Source organism: Panulirus ornatus, chromosome 9 (assembly GCF_036320965.1).
Source record: "Panulirus ornatus isolate Po-2019 chromosome 9, ASM3632096v1, whole genome shotgun sequence".
NCBI lineage: Eukaryota > Metazoa > Arthropoda > Malacostraca > Decapoda > Palinuridae > Panulirus > Panulirus ornatus.
This window is the reverse complement of record NC_092232.1, coordinates 49,949,982-49,975,981: the sequence shown is the minus strand read 5'-3', so window position 1 is coordinate 49,975,981 and position 26,000 is coordinate 49,949,982. Positions and strand designations below refer to the sequence as shown.

At 49.0% G+C, this 26,000-nt stretch overlaps 1 protein-coding gene across 2 annotated transcripts in view; it reads right to left on the bottom strand.

Annotated features, from left to right (window-relative positions):
- Positions 1-105: 105 nt before the first annotated feature.
- LOC139750412 (regulator of G-protein signaling 20-like) overlaps positions 106-26,000 on the bottom strand; it is a 216,040-nt gene continuing 190,145 nt past the window's right edge. For both annotated transcript variants that reach the window (XM_071665179.1, XM_071665180.1), the window contains 2 exons: positions 15,174-15,340; positions 106-7,214 (listed from right to left, as the gene is read on the bottom strand). In XM_071665179.1, coding sequence (XP_071521280.1) covers positions 7,005-7,214; positions 15,174-15,340 — 377 coding nt within the window. In that variant the 3' untranslated portion in view covers positions 106-7,004. The remainder of the gene's footprint in view (positions 7,215-15,173; positions 15,341-26,000) is intronic.

Sequence of the window (26,000 nt, the reverse complement as noted above, 5' to 3'; positions counted from 1 at the left end):
AAAGGCGGCGTGTATGTCCTTATCTTCTATGGAAACAGATTTTTTTTTCCACTCCCTCCCCCCCAAAAAAATGAGTAATGCATAGGAAGCAGTTGTACACGAGTGTTAGAGAGAGAGAGAGAGAGAGAGAGAGAGAGAGAGAGAGAGAGAGAGAGAGAGAGAGAGAGAGAGAGAGAGAGAGTTATCATACAGCCAGCACTCGGATGTGGTGGTGGGAGACTAAGTTAATGGCCGGCCAGGATTTTCAAATCCCTTTAGATCAAGTCGACTTAGCGTGATTTTTTCTTTTTTCATCATAAGTGTGTGACCTTCATATCGCCCATGTGACTGACAATTCATACAATCCCTTAAGATGAATTTCCGATGACGCGTTTGAAGGACAGGGTGTGTATAGAAATCCCATAGTGGTGTGTCTGGTATGATATGGCATTGTACGGAGCTCCTCGCTCGCTTGCTCTCTCTTTCTCCCCCTCACTGTCTGATAGCCCTTCGTCAGTTTTCGGTCGACCTGCTGGAGGAGGAAATGCATGAATGCAGGTGGCTTAGTCCAATGTACTCAGCATCCCAAGATGTACATATGAGACGAGTCGCGCCATGTAGGTATGTGTGTTCGATACATATCCAACACTATACAGATGCAGCAGTACTTGGGAGTATCCAATAATTTCCCCGTGCGAATGAAGAGTTTGTGGAAGCAATTTTTGAAGGTAACAGCGAGTGCGTGACCTGGGCTAGTGGCTTAATTGGGAGGAGCAGCAGTTGACCTGGGCTAAGAGGACATCCCATTGTCACCCAGCGGAAGTGAGGGTCATTAAAGATCTCGAGCCTCAGACCTTAAGACTTGGGTGTTTTGGTCGATGTGATGTGGCGAGAGGAACTTCCCCATTCCATGTCCCCCTTAGTTTTGGCGTCGTGGCTCACGTATAAGGCTCGAGGAGGAGGAGGAGAAGGAAGTGGGGTGGGGTCGGGTCAGGTCAGGTCGCGGGGTAAGGGGCCCGGGTCGTCATACACAGCGCCTCAGGCAGTGGTGGGCATGATGAAGTAGATGGAGAAAGAAAGAGAGAGAGACTAAGTCTCTCTCTCTCTCTCTCTCCACCCAGCTTAAGGCGTGGTCTCATACGAACGGAGGAGAGAGACAGAGGTATGTATGTGTGTGTGTGTGTGTGTGTGTGTGTGTGTGTGTGTGTGTGTGTGTGTGTGTGTGTCACCAGCGTCGTCTGACCTCTGATGGCAGGGGTTGCAGTTCTTGCAGACACAGTTGACTTAAAAACTGTCTAGCACTGAAGACTCCGGGTTTGAATCAAGGAAGATTTTTTTTAAAAGAAGGTAATAAAACCATATACTTCTCTCTTGATAACACATGTGCCATCATAAAAACTACGTTACTATTAAGATTAAAATTTTTTTTTTAACGTTTGCCTCCATTTTTTTTTTTATCTACATAAACTATTTACATCTGTAATCTATACGTTATGAAAAGTACACCGTCATTCATTTTAATGAAGAGGGAAGGGAAAGGGAGGGGGAAGGTAATATTGACTTAATACAGCGTGGAATAATGAGAAAAAAAAAATGTACAAATGAATGAAAAAAAAAACGATGGAAAATGGATTGCATTCATTCACCCTATCATGCACACATAGACGACTGAATCCTGTCAGAGACGGGAGGGTGGGGAGGCAATCTGTGGCTTGCCCTTACCTCACACTCCCACCGCCACACCTCACCCCCCGCCGCAAGGCTCCTGAGCACCGAGGAGACTGCCCAAGCCACACCGTCGCTCCTCCTCCTCCTCCTCTCTCCTCCTCCTCCAGGAGCGGAGGATCGTCTCGACTGAAAGAGAGGCGGTAGAAATAACCACACTTTCCCCGACAGATTCGACGCCCCTCCTCCTCTCGGTGACATCCTGGAGGAGGAGGAAGAGGAGGAGGAGCGGAGGGAGGAGGGAAGGAGGGGCTGGCGGGCTGGCTGCGCGTGTGCGTGCGCGTGTGTGAGAGAGGACGCGTTAGCGCCTCCTTCTGCAGACGATACATAAAAAAAAAAGAAGTCTTACAAAAGATAAAAACGAAAGATACAGTAGTAATGGCGTCAAATGACCCAGTCCAGATTCCAGGAAATCAAAAGAGAAAATTAAAAAAAGAAATAGGCACCACCTAAAAACGACTAGACCCAATTCTCAACACCGAAATAACAAATATTGCTTTTATATCCGAGAGATTACCAACACTTTCATTAGAATGACAAAACCAGAGCAGAGATATAGATAGATAGATTAGATATAACCTAATATGGCTAATGGCTTAAACATATACACTGTATATGTCATCGATGAACTAAAATGTAATACAACATGAACTTTGTGAGACCAAGTCAAAACCTCGCCGGATCACAGATAAACACAGTGAGCACTCAAGACTAGATGCATGTCTTTGGCATATGTCCATCGCATCTGGATGGTGGTCGGATCACCCACACACACACACACACACACACACACACACACACACTCTCTCCTTCTCCTCCTCCTCCTCCTCCCCCGCCCGCTGTCGCAACCCCGCAACCCCTTAGGGTTAAGGAGTGAGGTGGGCCCTTGTCCATGAGGTGGTTGGTCCTGTCGCAAGGCCATCCCGGCAAGCCCTGTCGCATCTCTCCGATGGTCCGCTCAGTGCCACACACACACACACGCACACACACACACACACACACACACACACACACACACACACGTACCCATCCGTTGGGGCTGCGGTCGAAATCGAGGACACCAGTTTCTGTTTGAGTATTTTGGTGAGAGTGAGTGACTGGTTGGCTGGCTGCCTTTCGCCCCGAGTCTGGCTCTGTCATGCACGGTGTGCCAGAGGGAGGGGAAGAAGAAGGAGGAGGAGGAGGAGGAGGAGGGAGCGTGGGGCCTGGTGGGGCCTTTTGCGTGTACTGGTAGGGGGGGGGGAGATGATGGGACTTCCGTGCCAGGTCCAGGGTTTCGAACCTGGAGGGCTTGCCGGGGTGTCTGGCGACCTTAGTGAGGAAGGAAGGGGGGGGGGGGTGACACACGTCCTGGTGATTTCTCTCTCTTTTTTTTCGTATTGATGAACCTAATTAGTAAATGATTCCTTAACCACTACACAGGAAATGCCATGGGTATGGATGTGTATTCTTCATATTTAAAAAAGGGGGAGAAAAATAACGAGACAAAATGATCCTAAAGGATGATAAAGAGTAATGATAACCAACTCGTCACGAAAAGAAAACAAGAAAATAAGTTCACTTAAACGGAGTATTTGGTTGAAATTGTCCGGCTTCTGGTGGGGGAGGGGGATAAAAATGTTGAGCCTGGATGTTTAACATAATGTCTTCCTATTGACATCTCCTTAAATTTGACATTATTCAAATACCTTATCATTTTTTTGGTGTGTGTGTCTCTACGTACAATGATCTAGGAGATGATGAACAATCAAAACAGCACTGGGAGTCTGGTTAAACGCACTCGGGTGGCGAACCCAGGGCCTTGGGTTGCCTAACTGATCACACTAACCTCACACTTTGTCCCTCTTCCTAACTGCCAGGGTGATGTTCACAATTTGTTGACACCTTGATACCTCTCGTTCACCAAGGGGTTGGGTTGGGGGGGGTCATACTGCCTCTTGTTGATGGCTAGGGTGATGATCATACTTGGAAGACCCTCCTCAGTCCCTCTTGTTGATGGCTAGGGTGATGATCATACTTTGGGACCCTCCTCAGTGCCTCTTGTTGATAGCTAGGGTGATGGTCATACTTGGGGACCCTCTTAAGTGCCTCTTGTTGATGGCTAGGGTGATGATCATACTCCAGGACCCTCCACAGTGCCTCTAGTTGATGGCTAGGGTGATGATCATACTGGAAGACCCTCCACAGTGCCTCTAGTTGATGGCTAGGGTGATGATCATACTGGAAGACCCTCCTCAGTGCCTCTTGTTGATGGCTAGGGTGATGATCATACTCCAGGACCCTCCACAGTGCCTCTAGTTGATGGCTAGGGTGATGATCATACTCGGGGACCCTCCACAGTGCCTCTTCTTGATGGCTAGGGTGATGATCATACTTGGAAGACCCTCCTTAGTGCCTCTTGTTGATGGCTAGGGTGATGATGATCATACTTGATGACATGTAACAAGCGCCTCCATCTCGGCGTCTTGAAGAGCCTCCTTGGTTCACCAGTGTGGGGGGGAGGCGCGGGGCCGCCTTGTTCACCTCCATACACGGTGCAGAGGTCGTCTCCGAAAACCAGGCGAGGAGAGTACTGAAGGCTGGTGGTCTTCACGTCCCTCAAGAGCGCAGGAGTGTGTGTGTGTGTGTGTGTGTGTGTGTGGGGCAGGCCCGCAGAGCCAAGAGAGTGTGACCATCACACACACACACACACACAACCCCAGTGCCCCAAGATCTTTTTCACTGAGTACGACTCTTACATTAAGTCTATTGTCAAAAGGAAAATATACATATTTTCGGTATACAGCAGCGTCAAGATTTCACAGTTAAATGTATATATATATATATATATATATATATATATATATATATATATATATATATATATATATATATATATATATATATTATATATATATCTTTTTTTGAATAATGAAATTAGGTGAACTAAAATTCCATGTCCCCCAGTACCGGGCCGGTACACCAGTTAACTGTATGTTGTAATGATGTTGTTCGCTGGTTTGGTGCTTAGTCTATGAGGAGGTGGGGTGGTAGGGTGGGAGGAGGAGGAGGAGGAGGAGGAGGATCATTAGCATCCTGTTACCACACGTAGTAGTAACGTCATACACATAAATGTTTATATAATTGCATATACAAGACCAAGGTTATGCATTCAGCCGACATAATACACATTGTAGAAATTCAGTCTGTGTCCAACCTGATTCCTGTGTTAGTTAGGTTTCCCCACATATATATATAAAAATGACCTTAATTTGGAAATCTATGAACCACGGAGGCTTATGTTTTTTTTTCTCTCTCTCTCTTTCTCTTTCTCTCTCTCTCTATCTATCTCTCATATATTATATAATACTCGTAACATGACGACAGGCATCTGCCGTAAAAAAGAAAAAAAAAAGAGAAGCCTTGAGCACATTTTCAATTTTACATACCACTCTTCTGTGTCTTGGGGGGGTGTGTGGGTGTGGGGGAAGAAGGGGGTGTGGGAGGAAAGTGACTCTCAGACCTTAAAGCGCATCCTATGTATAGCTGTATGAACTTTTATCAAGGTACATTCGTCACTTGTGTTGCGTGCTAAACAGTACCAACCACTCATATATCTCTTAGAAGACTATCAATAAAATCTAAAAACATCTATAATTTCAATATCATGTATAGTAATACCTTCATTTAAAAACGTCTCATCCAACCGGTCAATATCTACACGGGAAGAAAATATAGGCAGATCCATTTGTATACCTGTGCTGGTTGTGGTGAAGTTGAGGGAGGGTGAGTGGGTTGTGGAAGGGGTGTAGGGTTGTAGTTGTAGAGGGGGTTGTGGTGACAGCTTGTGGAAGAGGTTGGTGGTACAAAAGGGGCAAGGTTGTGAAGGAGACAATAACGCTGTCCCTACACTGTAAGACAGTCTGGCTCTGAGCTCGATCAAAATCACTGTGTGTTGATGTACGTGGCAGTCAATGTATATATATATATCTTTTTTTCTTTCCTAGACACGCTTGTTCCTAGCTTAAAACGTATTTGTACTCTCTTCTGACAAGAGGAATGGCCATCTCACCTGCTCACAAGTACTGTAAATAGAAACTTCAGTCAGTCCTCTCCGTCGCAATGGTGGTGTTGTGGTCGTGTCTGCATGACCTACATAATGGTGAGGACTCTAACGAAACCTGTATAGCGAATCGTCCGTGAAAGGCTTTGTGAATTTGATCGAAATGAGGGGGGGGGGGGGTTGGGGGAGGGCGTTGTTCTTGTCTCATGTTATATATATATAAATAGTGTTATTTTGTGCTTGAGTCACGCCTCGCGAAGAACATCTTCATCTCCCCCAAGTACAAAATGCTGGTGGAAGTCTATTCCTACGCTAACAAGCGTTGGTTGTGGGGGGGTTAGGCTATTGAGCAGTTCAATATATATATATACATCACACTTGAAGGTGTCTGTGCGTGGGAGGAGCGACGCCCCGGCCCCCTTCTCCCTGTAGATCAGGGGGGAGGGGGGGGTTGGTTTTTCCCCCACGTAGTAAATATAGCCTCAACTTTACCCACGTACAGAATTTCGAACTTACCAACGTACACTTCCGACCTCTGTTTGTGACCCACCGCGTTTACACCCCCAGTCCCGTTTTCTTTGTTAACGTTTTTTTTTTTTGGTTTCCCTTGTGACCACCTCGTTACACCCAAGTCCCGTTTTCTTTATTAAGTTTTTTTTTTTGTTTCCCTTGTGACCACCTCGTTACACCCCAGTCCCGTTTTCTTTATTAACGTTTTTTTTTTTTGTTTCCCTTGTGACCACCTCGTTACACCCGTCCCGTTTTCTTTATTAACGTTTTTTGTTTCCCTTTGTGACCACCTCGTTACACCCCAGTCCCGTTTTCTTTTTAACGTTTTTTGTTTCCCTTTGTGACCACCTCGTTACACCCCAGTCCCATTTTCTTTTTAACGCTTTCCCCAACTTTATATATATATACATATACATATATATATATATATGTATATATATGAAATTCTGGTCCCCATCTCAGAATAGAGGAAAAGGATGCACGGCTTGGTGTGGCTGAGTGGGTGCGCCCACACAGACTGTCAGGGTTCGAGTAAGCGCAAGGGTTAGGGGGGGGAAGGGGGGGAAGGAGGAGGAGGAGGACACAGCTAGGAACACACACACATACACACACACACACACACACACACACACACACTATCTCTCTCTCTGTCTCTCTCTCTTTCTCTCCTTCTCTATCTATCTATCTATCTATCTCTTACACACACACACACACACACACACACACACGCACGCGCGTGCGCGCACGCCTATGTGGAGCTCTCCTTCCGACCACTAGCAGTGCTTCCGTTGTTATTGAGTTGTGCGAGCCGCTTGTAGATGGCTGAGTTGATGAAGCGTGGATATGAGTCCCGGTGCATGAGGGTGTAGATCTGTGTTTGGGCCTCGTCAAACGTGTGAGGCGTTGGATCAACCATATTCCTGTTGATGATCTCACGCACCCTCGAGTCCAAAGAAACCTGTCAAGACCGAGAATCAGTGGTTAGGTTAGGTTATTAGAAACCTGTCAATACCGAGTATCAATGTTTACGTGTGTATTTGAAACCTGTCCATAACGAGAATGAATGGTTTGGTTAGGTTAGGTTATTAGAAACCTGTCCATACCGAGAATCAGTGGTTAGGTTAGGTTATTAGAAACCTGTCAATACCGAGTATCAATGTTTACGTGTTATTAGAAACCTGTCCATACCGAGAATGAATGGTTTGGTTTAGGTTAGGTTATTAGAAACCTGTCAATACCGAGTATCAATGTTTACGTGTGTATTTGAAACCTGTCCATACCGAGAATGAATGGTTTGGTTAGGTTAGGTTAGGTTATTAGAAACCTGTCCATACCGAGAATCAATGGTTAGGTGTTATTAGAGCGGGGTAGTGGAAGGAAGGAGGAGGGAAAACAGACTTTTATGACTCACAATGGAAGACAGTGTGTTTATCCTCCCATCACGGCTAGCTAATGGAAGGACACCTGCTTTAGACTGGTGTGTGTGTGTGTGTGTGTGTCTGTGTGTGTGTGTCTGTGTGTATACATAGGAGTAGACACATGGTACAGATATATATACAAGGTCAAGTAGACGGGGGGCAAAACATGTGTAGAAAACCTCTCCCTGTAACACACACATAATAATCACACACATACACACTCACACACACACACACACACACACACACACACACACACACACCAAGGGAAGGAAATAAAACCGATGGATCATCACAAAAGATAAGCCAGGCGACACCAAACGTCTGGGGGAGGTGGAAATGAGTTGAAATTATCGCTGAACAGGATCAGAAATCATCGCAGCTGGAGGCTGGGAGATAAGAGGAGAGTGTGTGAGTGGGGCATCGAATTAGGGACGATGTAAAGTGTGGCCAGACGTGAGAGGAAATCAAGAAGATGAAGAATGTAGTGAGAGAATACTGAACACAAAATACATCAAATCAGCCCATGAGAGTTTAAAAAATAGGTCACCAGAGGAGAGGGACGTCCGTGGAAGCTGTTTGAACGAAAAGCGGTGTACTCACGCCCCCCACAGAGGGTACAGGCTGGCGGTGCTCACGCCCCCTACAGAGGGTACAGGCTGGCTGTTGCTCACGCCCCTACAGAGGGTACAGGCTGGCGGTGCTCACGCCCCCACAGAGGGTACAGGCTAGCGGTGCTCACGCCCCCTACAGAGGGTACAGGCTGGCGGTGCTCACGCCCCCTACAGAGGGTACAGGCTGGCGGTGCTCACGCCCCCCACAGAGGGTACAGGCTGGCGGTACTCACGCCCCCCACAGAGGGTACAGGCTGGCGGTGCTCAGCCCCCTACAGAGGGTACAGGCTGGCGGTGCTCACGCCCCCCACAGAGGGTACAGGCTGGCGGTGCTCACGCCCCCTACAGAGGGTACAGGCTGGCGGTGCTCACGCCCCCACGAGGGTACAGGCTGGCGGTGCTCACGCCCCCACAGAGGGTACAGGCTAGCGGTGCTCACGCCCCCCACAGAGGGTACAGGCTGGCGGTGCTCACGCCCCCACAGAGGGTACAGGCTAGCGGTGCTCAGCCCCCTACAGAGGGTACAGGCTGGCGGTGCTCACGCCCCCACAGAGGGTACAAGCTGGCGGTGCTCACGCCCCCACAGAGGGTACAGGCTGGCGGTGCTCACGCCCCCACAGAGGGTACAGGCTGGCAGTGCTCACGCCCCCACAGAGGGTACAGGCTGGCGGTGCTCACGCCCCCACAGAGAGTACAGGCTGGCGGTGCTCACGCCCCCTACAGAGGGTACAGGCTGGCGGTGCTCACGCCCCCTACAGAGGGTACAGGGTGGCGGTGCTCACGCCCCTACAGAGGGCACAGGCTGGCGGTGCTCACGCCCCCACAGAGGGTACAGCCTGGCGGTGCTCACGCCCCCACAGAGGGTACATACTCGCGGTGCTCACGCCCCTACAGAGGGGCACAGGCTCTCGGTGTGCTGTTGGACTGAGCAGAGGTGCTGGGGGCAATGTCGAACAGAAGCACAGATCATAAAGATTGATGCGTTGAAGAAGAGAACTTGGGGACGTGGGTAGAAGAGGGGGGACAGAAGTTTCTCTGTTGTCAGGAAGACTGTGTGTTGTCTCTACATATCATGTACGATGGTGTCAGAGACACTGTTGTTGTTGTAAGAGATGATACATTACGGTTGTCAAGAGATACTGTTGTTGTAAGAGATCATACATTACGAGTGTCAAGAGATATTGTAGCTGTTGTAAGAGATGATGCATTAGGTTGTCAAGAGATACTGTTGTTGTAACAGATGATACACTACGGGTGTCAAGAGATACTGTTGTTGTAAGAGATGATATACATCACGGTGTCAGAGAGATACTGTTGCAAGTAGGAAATATAGGATACATGAGACTCCTTTTAGACAGCGTTGCTCTGTCTGACGACCCCAAGGAAAGACATCCGACCTCAGAGGAGTGGGTTCCAACCCCACACCACCTCGGCAGTCTCCCCAAACACACATTTATTGACATGTTTAAGCCAGGTAGCGGCCCGCTACGCGAAGCTTGGCAACGCTCTGTTTACCCGTTCATCGGCCTCCGTGTGTGGCGGGTCTGGAGCCAGAGACAGCTCCTCTGTTGACATGTTTGGGGTGAGGCACAGCCACCCTTGGTCTCTGGCGTATGAGACGAACATAGAACACCAAGGAGGAGGGAGGAAGGAGGGGAAAAGGAAGATAGAAATATTCGCTTGGAGTCTTGCCTTCAGCCTGTAACACCAGCACGTCTTTGAATAAAAAGAAAAAAGAAAAGTTCAAAGACTTTTTTGTTTAAGACTATTTCTTTTGGGGGGTAAGGATTACCGCTCATACGGGAACGAAGAACACCTGCCCCTGTCACCTGTAGCCACAGGGTACAGAGAACACCTGCCCCCATCACCTGTAGCCACAGGGTACAGAGAACACCTGCCCCCATCACCTGTAGCCACAGGGTACAGAGAACACCTGCCCCTGTCACCTGTAGCCACAGGGTACAGAGAACACCTGCCCCATCACCTGTAGCCACAGGGTACAGAGAACACCTGCCCCTGTCACCTGTAGCCACAGGATACAGAGAACACCTGCCCCATCACCTGTAGCCACAGGGTACAGAGAACACCTGCCCCATCACTGGCCACTATACTATAGATCAGTTACTGGTAGCCACTGGCCACTATAATATAGACCAGCTCAGATTTCTTTCTATGTTGTTTCACCTCATGATTAATGAGAGATGTCTTCATTCAACTCTTAGGAAAATATCGTGCATATCCTCCATGTCCCACAACACCACTCACACTTCCCACAACACTTGCCTCCTACCCACAGTCTGGGAATCTATCTCCCACAGAAACCCATATACACTTCCCCACACTTCCCACACACACACACACACACACACACACACACACACACACACACACACACCGCTGGCAGGCCTCCCGAACCTCAAATCACTCCACTTTCGTCTAACTCTTCCAGCGGTGTGGCCTTGCCTCTTGTGCCACGGTCCTTGGTGGTAACGAGTACCCTAACCACGTCAGTGAGACGAAGACTGACACAAGGCCCCGGGCCACGACCGCCCCTTCAGTAGGGCTAACCACTGGGACGAGTGCCCCTACCTATGTGAAACACAAGGGGGGTTCCTCCTCCTTCAGGAGTGGTTCAACTCCCCTCAGGAGAAAGGGGAGGACCTGTGGTGTCTTCTGTCCTACGGGCATCTGGAGGACCCTATTGGTGTCGAGTGGGAATTAAACAGGAGAAGTCGCTTCTGTCAACAGCAGGAGGAGGAGCAGGAGGAGGAGAACGTCGATTCTGACCGGTGGAGGAGGGGGTAACCTGGGTCTACTCCCTTCCTCTCTTCTCCCTACTCCCTTAAAACAGCCACTCTACGCCCCGCTGCCCCTCTACCTCCAGCAACCACCACCACAACCAACCACCACAACAACCACCACCCATCAACCACAATCATACTCTTGGTTCTAACACATATGAACGTTTGGGAAGATAATACAGCAGTACAGTAGAAGGTGTGGTAGGTGGTAGGTTGGTAGGGAGTATAATACAGCAGTACAGTAAAAGGTGGTAGCGATAGGTTGGTAGAGAAGATGATACAGCAGTACAGTAGAAGGTGTGGCAGGTGGTAGGTTGAGAGGGAAGATAATACAGCAGTACAGTAGAAGGTAGTAGGTTGGTAGGGAAGATAATACAGCAGTACAGTAGAAGGTGTGGTAGGTTGGTAGGTATGATAATACAGCAATACAGTAGAAGGAGACGGTGTATGAACCACTGCTGAAGGAAATCTGCGGTCCAGTCCATCTGACACTGGCTGGGGAAATGAGCCAATGGAATTTTTGACGACTGAGGCATTGGCATAACGAGGCTGCCTCCAGGATGCTGAACGGTGCACCAAAGTGATCATAACCTTCGTAGATACGAATATACCAGATCCTAATGGTCTCTTCGACGATCTGCTTAGACGAGGTGATTCGAGGTCCACCGTGAGAACTGGAGCCGTGTGGTAGTCTTGACGATGGAAGACGGTCTAAAGATATACACACCTCCATTATAGGATAACAGAGGAAATGCACAGTTCTTTTTTGAGTAGCTGCTTCTGTGTGTTACATGAGCAGCTGGTGGGTTCCGTATGGCCAGTACGACTTACGGTGAACGAAGGGGGCCCCTTCCTGTGATGAAATGGATAAGTTTCTTCGACGAGGATGTGAGATTTAATCTTGAGAGCGCGTTTGCTGTAACTGTAGCGGAGCGCATGAATGCAGACTTGTGGACGCGTTGGAGTGAGCGGAGAATGCGCAGAACCGCGACACAGCATCAAGAGGAGGAAGGAAGAGGTGTTGCGGGAGGGACACTACCTACAATTGAGAATGTGTGACACAGGGTGCACGCGTTGAAGGAAATGGGGTGGGGGAGCACATGGTGCTTCTGTAGGAGAGTCGGATCGTAAGTCCAATTCCAGAGAGAGAAGTACGATTGCCACGGGGAGGTTAGGGAGGACAGATGGGAAACGATGCAGTGACCGGCCGTTTTCCACGGAAGTAATTTGCTGGACGATAAAGAAAACGAGGGGAATAAAAGCCCTGAATAAAGAGGGTGATGAACCCAGACAGTGCGCCTCGTTGTTGTGGGGAGGAAAGGTGGGGAGGGGATGCCGGAAATGGGGACATAATGGGGGGGAGATAACCACAAGTGGCCGGACATCCCACAAACCTAACAGGCTGGTTGGTGCTTGTTTGGGTGGTTGAGGGCAATCGGGGCTCTCACCTACCGGGGGTCATCAATGCCATCGACCTCAAACTACTACCTCCACCCACTGGAAAATCACGTATCAACCTTCCCCCAGGTGTTGAAGAGGGTTGTAACAACCTTCCCCCAGGTGTTGAAGAGGGTTGTAACAACCTGGGAGCTCAGACGTCGTAAGCATATATTGCTTTTAAATATTCAGTTAAAGACATACCACTTCCAAGTTGGTGGCTGCCTACCACAGAGAGAGAGAGAGAGAGAGAGAGAGAGAGAGAGAGAGAGAGAGAGAGAGAGAGAGAGAGAGAGCAGGGGGAGGAGGGTATGTACACAAAGCAGAACACTGTACGTTGACCACACAGCAGAACACTGGACGTACGTAAGTACAGTGTGACACGTGTGTATCCCCCACCCTCTCTCTCTCTCTCTCTCTCTCTCTCTCTCTCTCTCTCTCTCTCTCTCTCTCTCTCTCTCTCAGCTCCCAAACCTCCTCACTCCATCTCTGCCCGTTTTCTTTGACCTGGGAACGAGACAATCACGCGGGTATTTAACCTATACCCTCCCAAGACTCGTTTCGATAGGCAATTACAGGACTAAGTCGTTCCATTCGACTCGCAATGACCTGTTGGCGGGTCAGCCATCCGTAGAATAAGACACACACACACACACACACACACACACACACACACACACACACGACCTGCCTCTCGATTTACAATAGTCTTACCCAAGCCCTTGTCTTCACACGCACCCTTTACACTCGTAATGACCAGTAGACTCCAGCCACATTGCATAATGTTCTTTATGTCCTAGGTTATAAGGGCCAGTGTCGCTCATTGGCTTTTCTTGGTGGGAGCCTCAAGCAACACAGACGAAAGTCGGCCCAAGATACCGCCACCATAAGTGAGGTAGAAGGCGGGGAAATGATGAGTGCAAGAAAGAAAATGATGAGTGGTCATACCACAGGGATTCATATGAGCTGTGGTGGTGTTCCTCCTCGACCCGACAGCTGGAGATAGGGAGGTAATAGGAAGTGGGGAGATTATAACTATCCAGCTTTGCTATGTGGGGAGATATAGCAGTCAGTGTGTGTGTGTGTGTGTGTGAGAGTGTGCAAATGGTCCTAGCCACATTGGGAAATCTCTCATTCGTCCAAAGAGCCACTTGACATTCACATCATCATGGTCTAAGAATCTATATTTGGGTATCGCATCTTCCTTCCCTTGTCCACCACCTACCCACCCCGGCCCCAAAGAGCAGATCTTGGCCCTCCGTACTTCATTACCACGGCCATCCAGTCCAGACAAGATTCTCATTCCATTCCTTCGGATCTCCTCCTCCTCTCCTCTCTCCTCCCTCCCTCCTCTCCCTCCAAGAGCACTAATTTACCTCTTAAAGGAGACCCAACTAATGAGTTATACACTCAGCCAAACCTGGGTCTGTGTTGCACGACGCCTCGACGGCAATTTTGAGACTGGCAAAAAAAAAATATTGATTGGACTTCCACCACTGTCGTGTGATTCCCTGACATGGTAGTCAACAACTACCAAGACCCTTAGGTGACATGAGGATGATCAGCATGAGTGTGTCTGTGTGTCTGTGTGTGTGTGTGTGTGTGTCTGTGTGTGTGTGTCTGTGTGTGTCTGTGTGTGACCAGTAATGTCCATATGTAAAACGGTGATGAACTATATCCATTTGGATATATATATATATATATATATATATATATATATATATATATATATATATGTGTGTGTGTGTGTGTGTGTGTGTGTGTGTGTGTGTCTATTAACTGCAAAATCAAAGCAGCAAAAGAATTAGAGATAAAGGAAGTACGACAATGTGCATTAAAGATATGGTTTATCAGTGTACACACCAGGAGTTTTGAGAATTTTTTTTAGATTAAAAGTAAAGTGATGAATGAAGATAATAATTTGGTGATGTTAACGAAAAATTACATCATTGGGGAGAATATAGAGTCGATTACCTCCCACTCTCACCTTACCTCCCATGCCAGACTCATTACCTCCCCTCCTCTGCCACACATCTTACCTCTCTCCCCTGCCACACACCTTACCTCTCCCCCTGCCTGCCACACACCTTACTCCCTCCCCCTGCCACAAATCTTACCTCACCCCCTGCCACACACCTTACCTCTCACACTGCCACACACCTCACATCCTTCCCTACCACACACCTTACCTCTCCCTCTGCCACACACCTTACATCCTCCCCTGCCACACGCCTTACATCCTCCCCTGCCACACACCTTACCCTCCCCCCACCACACACCATACCTCCCCTACCACGCACCATACCTCCCTTGCCACACACCTAACCTCCCTCCCTTACCACACACCTAACCTCCCCCCACCTCTCACCTTCCCTCCCTCACTTGCCACACACACACACACACACACACACACACACACACACACACCTTATCACCTCCCCTGCCAGCGACCTTACCTCCCCCGTCTCACCTTCCCTCCCTCCCCCTCCCTCCCTTGCCACACACACACACCTTATCACCTCCCCTGCCAGACACCTTACCTCCTCTCCTCCCATCTTCCCTCCCTCCCTTGCCACACACACACACACACACCTTATCACCTCCCCTGCCACACACCTTACCTCCCTCCTCTTCCCAGCGACCTTACCTCCTTGGGGGAGAGTATGGAGATGTAGTCTTCGTATATGAGCCGAGCTTTTTCTTCAATAACTGCTGGGTTACTCTCCACCTTGAGTTCTTCGCAAGCTTGCCAGAAGAGAATGTTCTCCTCAGAATACTCACACTTGAGGAAGTCCCTGAAGGCCTGACGTCCACCTGTGTTGGAGAGAGAGAGAGAGAGAGAGATCACCTAGGGTCAGCATGGAGGAGGTTGACTGAGGCAACACACACACACACACACACACACACGGCCTGGGATGATTAAAAGAGAGATACGAATGATGATCGTGGCCTTAGTATAAGGGATAGGAGACGTTAGTGTGAAGGTTAGGAGACGGTTAGTGAAGGATAGGAGACGTTATTGAGGGATAGGAGGTTTTAGTAAAGAGTAGGAAGGCCTTAGTTAAAGGACAGCAAGTCTTATCAAAGGATAGCAGGCCTTAGGAATGGATATGAGGCCTTAGGAATGGATAGGAGGCCTTAGTAAAGGATAAGAGGCTTTATGAATGGATAGCAGGCCTTTGGAATGGATAGGAGGCTTTAGAAAAGAACAGGAGGCCGTAGGAAAGAATAGGAGGCCTTAGGAATGGATAGGAGGCCTTAGTAAATGATAGCAGGCCTTGGAATGGATAGGAGGCCTTAGGAATGGATAGGAGGCCTTAGTAAATGATAGCAGGCCTTGAGAATGGATATGAGGCTTTAGGAATGGATAGGAGGCCTTAGTAAATGATAGCAGGCCTTAGAAATGGATAGGAGGCCTTAGGAATGGATAGGAGGCCTTAGTAAAGGATAGGAGGCCTTGGTGGAGGGTGGCAGTGGTAGAGAGAAGGGGTATTCTACCACAGTGGCTGACAGGACTTCGTCTGGAGTGAGGCGATCTTGTTCATATACAGACTGAGCGGAGGAGACAGTCCGGTAACACCTAGTACTGAGTTATCATGTTCACGCTGGCATGTACTAGAACACTGGTATGTTCAGTGGACACAATATGAACAGATGATTATAATTCTATTATCATCAAAATATTTAAGGAATCATTTTATGTCCTAGATGGTGTAGGTTAGGGTGTGGTGGGTGGATGGTGCAGGCCAGGGTGTGGTGGGTGGATGGTGCAGGTCAGGGTGTGGTAGGAGGATGGTGCAGGCCAGGGTGTGGTGGGTGGATGAAGCAGGCTAGGGTGTGGTGGGTGGATGGTGCAGGCCAGGGTGTGGTGGGTGGATGGTGCAGGCCAGGGTGTGGTAGGAGGATGGTGCAGGCCAGGGTGTGGTGGGTGGATGGTGCAGGCCAGGGTGTGGTGGGTGGATGGAGCAGGCTAGGGTGTGGTGGGTGGATGAAGCAGGCTAGGGTGTGGTGGGAGGATGGAGCAGACCAGGGTGTGGTGGGCGGATGGTGCAGGCCAGGGTGTGGTGGGTGGATGGTGCAGGCCAGAGTGTGGTGGGTGGATGGAGCAGGTCAGGGTGTGGTGGGTGGATGGTGTAGGCCAGGGTGTGGTGGGTGGATGGTGCAGGCCAGGGTGTGGTGGGTGGATGGTGCAGGCCAGGGTGTGGTGGGAGGATGGTGCAGGCCAGGGTGTGGTGGGTGGATGGAGCAGGCCAGGGTGTGGTGGGTGGATGGAGCAGGTCAGGGTGTGGTGGGTGGATGGTGCAGGCCAGGGTGTGGTGGGTGGATGGTGCAGGCCAGGGTGTGGTGGGTGGATGGTGCAGGCCAGGGTGTGGTGGGTGGATGGTGCAGGCCAGGGTGTGGTGGGTGGATGGTGCAGGCCAGGGTGTGGTGGGTGGATGGAGCAGGTCAGGGTGTGGTGGGTGGATGGTGTAGGCCAGGGTGTGGTGGGTGGATGTATCTAGAACATTTGTTACATGACTTTCGTTATCCTAAAGCTGTGGTAGACTGTGGTGCCACAGTCCCAGTGTTGTGGTGCCACAGTCCCAGTGCTGTGGTGCCACACTCCCAGCCCTGTGGTGCCACAGCTTGTAAAAACGGGATGAGCAGTACACCCCAGTACACAGCTCAGGTGTACTCGTGTGACAACACTACTTAATGACCTGTTAACTCGTTCTCTACCACACTCTAACGCTCGTCTGCCATCTGGTATTGCCTACCACACCAGGAAGCTCTGGTACCTCCTGTTTACCCACGCCACACTGTGGTGGCTGGGGTCCACACACACTGCAGAAGCCTCGCTATTTACGTCTGTGTTGTGTGTGTGTGTGTGTGTGTGTGTGTGTGTGTGTGTGTGTGTGTGTGTGTACAAAGATGTGGTCCCGTTGTGTTGGAGGGCATGACCTCACCTCCAACACCAGTGTTGGAGTGAACCTCCCCAAACACACTCCTGGGGTCGCCCCTCCTCCGTCACACTGTCTCGTCCATTAAGGGTCGTGTACACAACAATGGATCCTCTTCGTCCCACTGACCGAATGGATCAGTGATGACATGGTCACCCACTCGCCAACCCAACGCCACGCAAAATACATCCTAGGCACATAACTAGAAAACACACACACACACACACACACACACACACACACACACACACTCGTACATATATTTTTCCCTCCCCCAAACACACACACATGTATAAAACTACTGAATGCTGAAATTTTCTCTCTGTCAACGAGTTTCCCAAATTAGAATTTGGGTTGTCCTGAAGGTGGAGGCGTGGAGTGGGGTGGGTCTGTTTCAGGTGAATCTTGGCCAACACATTTCGCTCTGGCTTCAGACGGGTTCAAAAATGTCGACTCCACTCTGCTTCGGATGCCCCTCTGGCGTGATTTCCTAGGTGTTAGATTTATGCTTCAAATGATGATTCGGGGTGTTGTATTGACTCGTTTCCAATGCTTCAAATGCTAATTTGAGTGTTGTATTGACTCGTTTCTAGTGCTTCAAATGCTGATTTGGGGTGTTGTATTGACACGTTTCCAATGCTTCAAACATGTGTTCAATGATTCAAAACGTATGTGTGACATGCGTCTGAAGTTATGACATTGGATGCTTCAAAAATACGTTCCTTCTAAGTACTTGGATGAGAAAGGTCACACAAGACCTGGTTGATTATGGCTAAGTTATTTGCTGAAAAATTGTGGAAAATGTCCAAAATTTCTACTCTGTATAGATGGAGAGAAGACGGCGAATCAGAAGTCTCCTCCCCACCCACCACTATAGATGGAGACAGGATAGTCAAGTAGAAGGCTCCTCCCCATCCACCACTATAGATGGAGACAGGATAGTCAAGTAGAAGGCTCCTCCCCACCCACCACTATAGATGGAGACAGGATAGTCAAGTAGAAGGCTGCTCCTCCCTACCCACCACTATAGATGGAGACAGGATAGTCAAGTAGAAGGCTCCTCCCCACCCACCACTATAGATGGAGACAGGATAGTCAAGCAGAAGGCTCCTCCTCCCCACACATCACTATAGATGGAGACAGGATAGTCAAGTAGAAGGCTGCTCCTCCCTACCCACCACTCCCTCAGGCACGCCAGCCGACTGGAGAAACGTCTCTGAAGCAACACCATACAATACAGACATCGTATATTGACAGAGACGTAGGGGACGGGACAAGATGAATGATAAAACCCCACTTGGATCTAAGCTCATCTCTGACGCAGATGTTTCAGGGTTATGGAACCCTCCCCAACCCTGGAACTAAGGCTTGTAGAACCCCATCTTGTCAGGTGGACCTCCTCCTCCTCCTCTTCCCTTGTCCATAACACACGAACTCCCTGTGTTTCATCTGTGGGTCAGTCTGGTGAGCGCTCGTACTGTGCTTTCCAATGCAGTATGATTCGATGCGTAAGCATTTAAGCATCTAAGCATTTAAGCATTTGATGCATCAGCATCTTTTTTTTATATGTGGCATTTCATCGAGGTGTTCTTTAGAACGAAGAATGAAATTCACTTAGATTCATTTCTATGGCTTTTCGATTCTGCGTGTAGGGGGTATCATCACTCTCTCTCTCTCTCTCTCTCTCTCTCTCTCTCTCTCTCTCTCTCTCTCTCTCTCTCTCTCTGGTTTCGGTGCACGGGGAGGTGACCGACCAACTCCCCACTCCCCGACCCCCTAGTGACCTTTGACCGACGCTTCGGGTTGGGGTGGGTTGGGTTGGGGTGGGGGTCAGGCAAGGGATGAATGGCAGATGTTGTGTAGCGCAGGGTGGAGGAAAAAAAGTTTTCCGGGGCACCTGTCATTATTAAGCCCCACCTTCCCTTCCTCCTCCTCCTCCTCTTCCTCATCCTCCTCCTCCTCCTCTTCCTCATCCTCCTCCTCCTCCTCTTCCTCATCCTCCTCCTCCTCCTCCTCCTCTCATTGTCTTTTCCTCCTGCATCTGACAGTTTTTCCTCTGCTCTCTCAGGTATATATATATGTGTGTTTATCTTCCCATTCCCCAGTTATGCGATAATTGATAAAACCTCTTTCTTCTATCTTCATTTTTCTCTTTTATCTTATCATTCCCACAGCTTTTCCCTCTCTGTCTCTCTCTCTCTCTTTCTTTCAATCGTCTTTTAACTTTCCTCCATCCTCTTCTTCTTCTTCTTCTTCCTCTTCTTCTTCTTCTTCTTCTTCTTCTTCTTCTTCTTCGTAATCTCCATTCCTCTTCGTCTCTCTACCTCGTCCATTTCTCCTCTTATCGTCCGTCTACCATTCTTCATAACCTGTGTGAACTTCCTCTCCATAACTGAGTGGTGAATACCCGCTCCAGCTACTTCACTGCTGGTGGGGACACCTCGTCCTCCAGCTACTTCACTGCTGGTGGGGACACCCCGTCCTCCAGCTACTTCACTGCTGGTGGGGACACCCCGTCCTCCAGCTACTTCACTGCTGGTGGGGACACCTCGTCCTCCAGCTACTTCACTGCTGGTGGGGACACCTCGTCCTCCAGCTACTTCACTGCTGGTGGGGACACCTCGTCCTCCAGCTACTTCACTGCTGGTGGGGACACCCCGTCCTCCAGCTACTTCACTGCTAGTGGGGACACCTCGTCCTCCAGCTACTTCACTGCTGGTGGGGACACCTCGTCCTCCAGGTACTTCACTGCTGGTGATGTGGTCCTCCACACAGTCCTGGGGACACCTCGTCCTCCAGCTACTTCACCGCTGGTGATGTGGTCCTCCACACAGTCCTGGGGACACCTCGTCCTCCATGTATACAACAAGTAGTTTTCTATGTTGGGATTCATCGTAATGGTTAATTAATTTTGGAGACAGGTCGTCAATACATCTTGTTAGGGCAGTGAGGAGAGGGCCATTCCCTCCATGTTGACTACCCGGCTCGCCTCTTACTTCTCCCCATCTCCCCTTCCTCGAGTCTTGCCTCCTCCCGTCGCCCCCATCTCCCCTTTCCTCGAGTCTTGCCTCCTCCCGTCGCCACCATCTCCCCTTTCCTCGAGTCTTGCCTCCTCCCGTCGCCCCCATCTCCCCTTTTCTCGAGTCTTGCCTCCTCCCGTCGCCCCCATCTCCCCTTCCTCGAGTCTTGCCTCTTACGTCGCCCCCATCTCCCCTTCCTCGAGCCTTGCCTCCTCCCGTCGCCCCTACCTCCCCTTCCTAGAGTCTTGCCTCCTCCCGTCGCCACCATCTCCCCTTCCTCGAGTCATGCCTCCTCCCGTCGCCCCCCATCTCCCTTTCCTCGAGTCTTGCCTCTTACGTCGCTCCCATCTCACGCGGTTCCTCATGTTTTTTCCCATCTTTGTTTGCGTCCCTTCATGATTCACGGCTCCCCCCCCGTCCCTTTGTGCGTCCCTCATTGCGTCACGTTCGGCCGCTCTGCCCCGTGCATTTTCACTTCGTCTCCCCCGTTGCAGCGCGGTCCGCGCTTCATTCTCTCTCTCACTCCCATTTTCATTAACTATCCCTTCCTTGTTCTGGGTCATTTCCCCTCGCTTTGTCCTCTCCTTCTTCCCGTCTCTCTTCTTGTCTGTCATGTCCCTTCCTGTATTGTGTCATGTCCCCCTTTCTATGTTTGTCATGTCCCTTCCTACGCTTGTCATGTCCCTTCCTACGCTTGTCATGCCTCTTCCTACGCTTGTCACGTCCCTGCCTACGTTTTGTCATGTCCCTTCCTATGCATGTCATGTCCCCTTTCTACGTTTGTCATGTCCCCTTTCTACGTTTGTCATGTCCCTTCCTACGTTTTGTCATGTCCCTTCCTATGCATGTCATGTCCCCTTTCTACGTTTGTCCCTTCCTACGTTTTGTCATGTCCCTTCCTACGCTTGTCATATCCCTTCCTACGTCGTGTCCCACCCTGGCCTTGAGCAGGGACTTGCCTCTGTCTTGTGCACTCCTTTAAATCACAGAGGTCAACGAGCATTCTCGCGACGCCCTTCGATGAAAAGATAATGTCGATTAATGACTCAAGTTAGGAAAAATGGCGAAACAAGGATGTTAAGGAAGAGAGAGAGGAGAGGCTAGAGAGAGAGAGAGAGAGAGAGAGAGAGAGAGAGAGAGAGAGAGAGAGAGAGAGAGAGAGGGAGAGAGTAGCGACAGTCGCCTAAATGGGGTTGGAATCGGTGAAGAGTCCCAGTACAGGAAGAAGAGATGGTGGAAAAATAAGTGACTTGAAGTAACAGTGGGTTCCAGGTACTGGAGGAGGAGGATATGGAGGCTGGGTGTCGTCTCGGTTGAGTTCGCACCTCCCTGCCCACACATCTGGACGGTGAACTCTGCCACAGGAGCATAGACACGAAGGAGACTGTGTCACTCCGTGTCAACCCGGGAGATTTGAGATAGAGATGATGATGACATGGGCTATTCAGGATGAGTACGGAGCAACACCCTAGGACACAGGATACTGTAAGCCAATGGTCGTGTCCTTCAGGGGTATTAATATTCTACCAGAACCCTCGTCTCGCCTGACACTCTCTTTCAACACACGGACGCCCCCATTCCTGATTCGGGAAACGTGCCAAGATTTTTTTTTTCACAGCAGCGCTGAAATTCAGTCGAGACTGCTGGGCGGATGGCTGAAATCACAGAGGCAGCTGTACTCCCTGAAGCGCAGACAGGCAGGAGAGAGAGAGAGAGAGAGAGAGAGAGAGAGAGAGAGAGAGAGAGAGAGAGAGAGAGAGAGAGAGAGAGAGAGAGGTATATACACAGCGACTCACCCATTTGGGACAAACCTAAGAGCCTCAGTCCCCAGTCTACAGTTCCCCATCTCTCCCGACAGATCATGGCAGCTTCTGTAATAGCACCAGGGGAACCAGGTGGATCAAATAAGCCACAGAGACGGAGCCATTAATTTCTAGGTGTTGTATGGTACAGACATTACCCAAGACATTGGTAAAGTATCTAAGGGGGATTATGAGACTAGGGAGAATGTGGTGATCACGTAGGGTGTGTGCAGGACACAGCCCCTCTCCCAGTTGTTGATGAGGAAAGAGGCAGCAATCTTTTCAGAAAGTCTGGATCTCATTTCCCGCCTCTTGCGGTATGAGCATCTTGCTCGCTCTGTACCACGTCTGTACTCGCTTCTCGTGTATTTGGTGTGCTGCTTCAGCTAGACATGCCATACACACTCCTCTTTTGGGCGTGATCCACTTGTGAGAGTGACTCCTACCACAAACTCTCACTGTTTACAGTCAAATCTGTTAAATTCATGGCCATGGCTGCGTCTGTGATGGGTTAGTATACAGAGATGTCTGTCCTCCTGTTGTGTTTACGTACGAGTATTTATCTGAGCTGCCTCTTGTGGGCATCGGGGCGTCCACAGCTCCTCCAAAGGTGATCGATGCTTCGACGTTAGGTTGAAGACCGGCCGAAAAAAAAGGAAAAAAAAGCTGGCTAAATTTCCTTCAGGAGATGACTGAAACCAGCTTGGTGGAGGCGTGAGGCGAGGCAGCCGGCGTTAGGGGGAGAGCAGCTTTGGGGGTGATTGAAGCCCCGTAATCTAATCTTTTGTCTCCCAGTCTGGTAAACCAACCTTTCCAAGGTAGTGCAGGGAGGTGCTAATCGCTTGGAACACAAGCGCTGGTTACCAGTAACGACACAAATGAATCCTCCTTCAGGCCTTGGATGGCATCGAAGACTCTATCTTACAGGTGACTCTATCTTATCAGATCAACTGGAGGAGTACTTCGTCAGGAACCTTTCACGTCGGAAATGATTCCTCTTTCCAGATGCCTCGGTAGACAATATGGCCAACCATGTAGAGGGGGAGGTGTGTTGGTGTTGACCTTAGTGCACTTTCATCTGTCATGTATGGACCATAAACGTCCTCAGACAAGATCGAAGTAGTTTCCTGGAGAAATAGCGCCATCTTGCGCGTCATTATCATGCAAAACGAATACCTTTTCTCATATCAAAAATACTGCCCACGATCGCCACCTTCTTCGGTAAGGTCTTCAGGTTCGAAAATGAACTAAGTGAACCTTTGTTTACAAGAGGGAGTTGTGTGGTTGGTTAACATGTGGCCATACTTTTTACAGGAGGTCTGATATGGACGGACCACAGCTGAGCGTGAACTGGGCAGTGTCGGTGTTATGGTAGATTCCTAGAGAACCTTCACGTGCGGGTTGGTCAAAAAAAAAGAAACACGCAGCTTGTGTGGAGCAGACTCGACCCCCATCGGTAAGTACTTTCACAGAACAAGTCTCAGTCATCTTTCTTTTTTCTTTCATACTATTCGCCATTTCCCGCGTTAGCGAGGTAGCGTTAAGAACAGAGGACTGGGCCTTTGAGGGAATATCCTCACCTGGCCCCCCCCCCCCCCCTCTCTGTTCCTTCTTTTGGAAAATTAAAAAAAAAAAAAAAAAACGAGAGGGGAGGATTTCCTGCCACCCGCTCCCTCCCCTTTTAGTCGCCTTCTACGACACGCAAGAAATACTTGGGAAGTATTCTTTCTCCTCTATCCCCAGGGATAAAGTCTCTGTCATATGCCAGAATATTCTAAGTTCATGCACTCGATATTTTTCTTTCTTTTGTTTCTTTGCGGTGGAGGTTCTAGTCACAGAGAAATGTCCAAATCAAGGCTGAGCATTAACTGAATAACTAAAATATAGAGAGGTATATGAAATGGAAAAAGAAGAGACAAAGAATAATACTTACGAATTTTGGAGGAAGTGAAAAACCGGTCTTTCAAAATGCGCTCGATCATAGTTATTGGGAAAGATATGAGAAGGTAGAGAGTTCCAAAGCTTCGAGGAGTAGGGAAAGAAACAGTTATCAAAACGACCCACACTTGAGTTGCCAAAAGCCACAGAGTAATCATGTGACGCAACAGCTTGCCAAGTATTGCATGGTCTAGCTAATGGTGGGGGGTACACAAGCAGCCAGCTCTCGGGAGCAAAAACCAAAGTAATACCTACAGAAGATGGGAAAGTGAACCAACATTGTGGCTTAGGACAAGCATATGAAATTTTGAAGTTAGCCTGGGGGAGTTTTTAAGTCAAACCGCTTTCGACTCAACTCTGTCCAGTAAGGATGCAAAGCTAGAACCACCCCGGATGTGAGAGCAGTACTCCACTCAAGGACGGATCAATCCTTTCTATAAATGGATATATCTATGCACTCAGTATATGTTACTGCACTCAGCATACAAAAGAGGTTTTCTGAGTTAAAGGTAATTTCGCTGGAAGACCATTGATATGACTAGTGCCTCAGAATCTTCATTAGATATTCATGATGCAGAAAAGGTAAACGCGATTGAAGACAGTAAGTCTTAGGGCATGTTCCTGAGTGCATGATGTTTGCATGGCAGCTTGATATTTCGAGTGCCTTTTGTTGAGTGCATGTGTCTGATCAGTGTTCTTAAGACTGTCTGAAATGCGAGTGAAGTGCGTGTTTCTCATGAGTGGTGTGTTCAGTGTATGTGCATGATGAGTGCACGGGCCTCACGAATGTACTAAGGTGAGTGTGTCTGCCTAATGAGTGAAATGTGGTGAGTGCATGATCCAAAAATATCTCCCACGGTGAGGTCATGTGCATGGTGGCAAGTGAGTTGTATTTGGTCCGTGTGTTTCATTAGCGTGTTTTGAATTCATTGCTCAAACAAATACAGAGAAAAAGTTCTGGCCAGTTCATGTTACATGTGTTGTGCATATTGAACATGTTGCCTGTGTTGTGTTGCATGACGGACGGGTCATGTGCACGTGACGTAGTGTTGAGCGAGTTGACTATGAGACATCTGACGATTTCTGTGTTGCACAGACAGTGTGTGTTCTAGTACACAGCTGTGTTACATGAGGATGTCTGTATTGCACACAGTGTGTGTTCTAGTACACAGCTGTGTTACATGAGGATGTCTGTGTTGCACACAGAGTGTGTTCTAGTACACAGCTGTGTTACATGAGGATGTCTGTGTTGCACACAGAGTGTGTTCTAGTACATAGCTGTGTTACATGATCAAGCCTGAGAGTGACTGCATTTCATCTACAAAATCTTGGATGTGCAGAGGGTGTACTTATAATGTTGTGTAGTACACAGAGTACTTCCACAGTGATATTGAGCTGCGAGAAGGGGGGTAAATATAGCATGTACTGTACTGTACACGTGTGGGATAATAAGTACACTGAGAGTGTGTTAGAGAGTGTGGTGAATGTAAAGAGTGTGGGGATGGATGTGTTTGCCATGATGTGTATCTGTGGCATAGTGAATGTGGGGAGTGTGTTGGGTCTGAATTGCATTTTTTTTTGGTCGATGGTATTATTGCTAAATATTTTATTGCTGTTGGTGTATGAACTGCATGATGAGCATTCGCACTACATTTGATGGCGTGAGTAGTTTCTATATATATATATATATATACACATATATATATAGTGGTCGATACGTGACGAACAGGTAGAGTGTGAGGCGAGAGTACAGACTGTTCTACTGTGTCGAACT